A 5572-nucleotide genomic window follows, 5' to 3' on the forward strand; every position below is an offset into this window, starting at 1 on the left:
CCCTCCCAACAAAGGTCCAAGCTATCTCCACTTTCCCAAGGCCAAAAACCATCAAAGTGTTCCAAGAATTTGCTGGCATGATCAACTATTACCAATGATTCATCAACTAATTACCTTTATATGAATGCTAAAAAGGAACACCAAAATCATTATGTTGGTCTGACAAACAAGAAACAGCTTTTTAATTAGCTTAAAAAAAGCCCTGAGTTCCACAGCAACACTTTTATTTCCTCTATCCTACAGGTCCCTAATCCTAACAACTGATGTATGTAACATGTCAATGGGCGCGGTACTCAATCAGGACAAAGACGAGGGTCATCGGCTGTTGGCATTCTTTAGCAAAAAGCTATCTCCAGCAGAACAGAAATACTCCACGTTTGACAGACAGTTGCTGGCAGTCCACCATGTTATCTGGCACTTCTGACACATGCTCAAGGAACAGCAGTTCATGGTGCAGATGGGCCATCAACCCTTGGTCAACACCTCCACCAAAAACGGAGACTGTTGGTCAGAGTGGCAGCAGTGTCACCTGTTTGCGATAACCGAGTTCTCCAGCACCATCGTGCACCTGAAGGGCTCCTCCAACAACGTCACAGACACTCTTTCCAGAAATACCATCAACGGTGTCCAGATTAGGATATCATATCCCGAGATCTCAGCAGCCCAGAAGCATGATGTGGTCCTTCAGCGACTTCGGCGGGAAAATCACACCCTCACGTGGATAGATTTCGCCACAGACGATGAAAAGACGACCATCGGCTGCGAAATGAGTACTGGACGCCCTCGCCGCTATTTGCCCTTGGCCTTAAGGAGGAAGGCTTTCAATCTCGCCCATCACCTATCACATCTGTCTGGCCATATCACCACCCGTATCCTGTCAGAGCAATATATCTTGAGGGCCATGAACTTGGACATTAAGAAATGGGCTCGAGAATGTTTCCCCTGTCAAACATCCAAGGTTATGAAAAGAATTAGAGCTAGGACAATTAACTACAATAGACTGACAACTTGCCCACATTCACATCGACATTGGGGACCTCTACCCCACTCCAAGGGTACAGATACCCCTACACGATCTAATCGACCAGAATACCAGATGGGCAGATGCAATATCTGTCAAACAGCAGACAGCAGAAAGTTATGTGAGAGCTCAATAAACTGGGTCAGTCAGTCACAGTACATCATCAGCAATAGGGGCAGCTAACTTCATGTCTGCCCCATGGAGCTCCCTTGCCACCAGCCCTGGGACGAAAATAAACACATGGCAGCATACAACCTGGAAGCAAATGGTATAATTGAGCGGTTCCACCATGGATTTTATTAGGACTGAGAACAGCCCCACATGCAGCATTCAGTGCATCGCTGGCAGAGGCACTCTATGGGCAATCACTGGCAATACCAGCAGACATCTTCCCAAACCCAAAAGAGCCAACCATCCCCATTGATGACCGAAGGCCATTAAAACAAATTATGCCAGATAAAACAACATACAACGCAGCTAGAAGAGTCTGTGTTCCTGAAGAACTAGGCCGAACAAAGTATACATCTATCAGAATATGGGCACATAGCCCCTCTCCCCCATCTACTCTGGACCTCAACGAGTACTGCAACCCACTATCATACTACCATGTCAGTGGCTGGGAAAACGACTTGGGTCTCGATAGACAGGCTGAAACCGACACACATCCCAGACAATATTACATTTTCATAAGCCTCCTTTCGAGGAGGGAATAATGTAAGGACCCAGCTGGGGCCCTCCAGGCATCTGCCGTCCAAACAACGAGTGACCTACTGCAGACCAGCAATTCCTCCCCAGAAAGCACAAACCTCAGATGGACGGTTGAAAAAGTGATTTTTTTATGTATTTGCAGGAACTTCGGCACGTCACTTGAAAACCAAGACCACTTATAAATGTTAAATGTTTCTAGCTTGGGAATCATATGTAATGGAGAATTCTCCTTATTTTGTATGTAGAATTATTAACTGTTTTCCAGGTGTGAGGAAACACATCTGACCATAAGGTATGCCGTTCGTGCCCTAATGCAAGATGCTACTTTTCTGCTTGCGGAAACCCATGTGTAGTCAGAAATTTGTGACAATAAATTATTAAGTACTGAGACGCTACTCCTTACTCATCCCGCTACTGCAGGGTAATTACTCACCTCTCACAGGATAATATCTTTCAAATCTCTTTGTATCATTATCGACGGGAGATGGACACCTTTTTTCCTCACTCTTTTTCGAAGGTGTAAGTTTTATAATTTCTTTTTTGGGGGAAGACTAATAAGAAAGAGGAAAAGATAAGATTTGGGAATTATCTTTTGAATGATTTTTTTGTACTAAATATATATATATATATATATATATATATATATATATATATATATATATATATATATATATATATATATATATATATATATATATATATATATATATATATATATATATATATATATATATATATATATATATATATATATATATATATATATATACATATATATATACATATATATATATATATATATATATCATTTATATATATATATATATAATATTATATATTAAATATATTACTTGAAATTAAGTCATTTTAGTGACCTTTAATATTAATATTAAATACTAAGTAGAGTAAAATTATAAACTTCGTTGAATACTGTAACGTTAAGGTTCTTATCGTAATACTTGAATTTCATAATCTAAAATAACTTATGATTATGAACAAAATGCAAGTTGGCTTTGTGTAACGATATACAAAAGAACCTCAGGATTAAGTAATATACTAAGTATTATATTCCGCCTCTTGCGAAGCACTGAAAATCGAATCCCATAATGCCCTTATTTGTTTGCTACCCTCTTGATAGAAATACCTGTTAACAAATTAATAATATCTCTGCTATAAGGAATTACTGCAACTTTTAAGGTAAAGGATGTTGTGTAATTATAACCTCCAAAGTGCAAGTGAAGATGCAATGCAGTACTACCCTAAAACAATACAACTTGTACTTATTTGTTTCTTCTATTATCTTCTGCAATCATTTTCAAATTAACTCCATAATCTTTGGAGGTTCGAACAGCGAATATCATCTGAAATAATAATAATAATAATAATAATAATAATAATAATAATAATAATAATAATAATAATAATAATAATAATAATAATACGCAACTCTTAGTAAATCTCGGATGTTTTCAAGTAACTAAGATATTCTGAAATTTAAAATATGTAGCAGTGAGTAAAATGGACGATTTCAAAAATAGACGTTAGTTAAAGAGATCTGTTAATTAATTCCTGGTAAGAAAATGTAATCCGTGCATCTATGAAAATGCAAATGATTATGTTAATAAGAACAAAATACGTGAAAGAAAGTCAGGGAAGGTAGAGGACTATTAATTTTTCTATATAATGTATTCGTTTGCAAGCAAGCCTATCGGAAATCTCAGTTGCTTGGCGTTATAGAGGGTCCTACCTTGTAGGGAATTACAAGAGTGGCCAATTTCAGTAATTTTCTTAACATCACTTCGCACTCTCTCTCTCTCTCTCTCTCTCTCTCTCTCTCTCTCTCTCTCTCTCTCTCTCTCTCTCTCTCTCTCTGGCGTATCTCATTTATTTTTTACCCGCTAAACAATTTTCGAACACATTTCAGATCTGCCTTCATTATAAAATTAACCGGTTAGGGCATCCTTTGCCCTTTATTATCACGCTGTGGTGAATAAGGGAAGATTATTTACTATATTTACCGAAATTTATGATTATTCTGTAAAAAAAATCATATAAAGGGTTTTACGGGCTTTGGCAATGTCCATTTCTCAGATACACTTGTTTTCATATTAATTCATACGCCTTTATAATTAATTAGTTAAGGCAGTGTCCCAACATACTTATGCAATGTAAACCCTAATCCTTGGCAAGACAACTATGTAACATTCAATTCAGTGCTAACTATTTAACCACAGAAAACTTTGATTGTATAAATTCTTATCTGTTGTTCATGTGAACATTCATCTCCACTGCTATTCTTTCCCCGTGTGAATATTTTCAAAGAAATATTCCAGTCATTCCTTGTTGCCTATTAATAAATACTAACTCTTCTTACACTGAGCCACCCACTTAGAAGCTGGTATACCTCCTTATGCGTTGGCCTCGTCACTTACCTTTGAAATGAGATAATTAGTAATTGTAAATGAATGCTCGAGAGATCTCACTAAGTCAAGCTTATTAAGCTGCGTAACGTCGGTGGAAATATGTATGAGGATATAAAATTCAAAAGTTTTGGCCTCAAGCTTAATTGATTCTGATATTAATTATTTGAAATAAATATTTAAATAGTATCCTTAATCACTGAAAATAAGTCAGTCAACATGAATTTTTAATGAAGATTCGTATGATAACTTTTATTTATAGGCGTCTTAATTCCAAAACGGGTGTTCATGTGACTGTTTTATATTTTCATGGCCATATCCTAAAGTAAATGCACACTTAAGTGCATATAAAATATAAACTCTTGGTAATTATAAATGTGGTAAAAAAATTTTTGAATAGCTTAGAATTATTATGCCGTAGGCCGTTCATCTCAGTAAGGTTATCAATTCTCATTGGCTGAACTATTAAGAAAAATCACATTATACTATCATACCAGCACGAGGTCTTGATTCTGGGGCAATTATCAAACGCAAAGTTGCCCTATGAAATCTTGTTCTTTGCTCTTCTGTTAAGGCAAATTCTCTGTCCCCGGCTCTTCATTGTAGCCGCTATAGGAGAGAAGGGGTTTGAATCGCTTGTCTCATTAAGGAGAGGATTTACATACAAAGAGCAGGACATAAAAAGGGAGAGGGAGGGATCTGTGTTTGATGATCACACGAAGGCGTCAAGTAACAGGGGAAATAATTTTGAGTAATTTGTACTAAAAAGATAGAAAGTCATATGTTGAATATTAGTTTCACCAATACAAAAGACACACACTCACACACACACACACACACACACACACACACACACAGTTTTAAATAGTAATAAAGAATAGAGTCAGGATGTTGATATAATCAGAATATTTTTGTCATTATTTTATTACCACAGGTGAAAAATAAGAAACAAGGGCAGCCAAGCCATTAACTGATAAGTGTTACAAAAGACATACACACACATCGCCACACACACATTTGGCACACACAGGGGACACTGATAAACACCACACACACTGACAGGTGTCATGGAGGCAGGTTTGGAAACACACACACACTGTGTTTACAAATATGATAATCCTATTTTCATATATATATAGTTTAAACAATTTACAAATTTCTTTTGATATTAAAGGAGTGTATATATTATGGTTGTAACTTTCTTTTATGAAGCTAGATTCAATGATGTTCCTTTCAGTGCATTATGTATCCTTTGCCCCTTCCCAGTTGATAGCATATATATATGTACAAATATACCATGCATATCTCACATTTCTTATGTTGTTCAATATGTTTGGCCAATATAAAATCACAAGACTTACACGATTTTATATACACATCCCAGACAATATTAAAGGATGTGCATAAATTCATTCTGAAAGGT

At 36.3% G+C, this 5572-nt stretch overlaps 1 protein-coding gene across 1 annotated transcript; it reads left to right on the forward strand.

Moving 5' to 3' along the window:
- The first annotated feature begins 427 nt into the window (after positions 1-427).
- Positions 428-1204, forward strand: LOC136840441 (uncharacterized). The gene has a single exon (XM_067107118.1). It carries the CDS (start codon positions 428-430, stop codon positions 1202-1204), a length of 777 nt encoding a protein of 258 aa, XP_066963219.1.
- The last annotated feature ends 4368 nt before the right edge of the window (positions 1205-5572 follow it).

This window comes from Macrobrachium rosenbergii, chromosome 7 (genome assembly GCF_040412425.1).
Source record: "Macrobrachium rosenbergii isolate ZJJX-2024 chromosome 7, ASM4041242v1, whole genome shotgun sequence".
Taxonomy (NCBI): Eukaryota; Metazoa; Arthropoda; class Malacostraca; order Decapoda; family Palaemonidae; genus Macrobrachium; species Macrobrachium rosenbergii.

Bases quoted from the DNA above. Each gene is read 5' to 3' on its own strand.
- LOC136840441 (XM_067107118.1), top strand. From the start codon at position 428: ATGCTCAAGGAACAGCAGTTCATGGTGCAGATGGGCCATCAACCCTTG.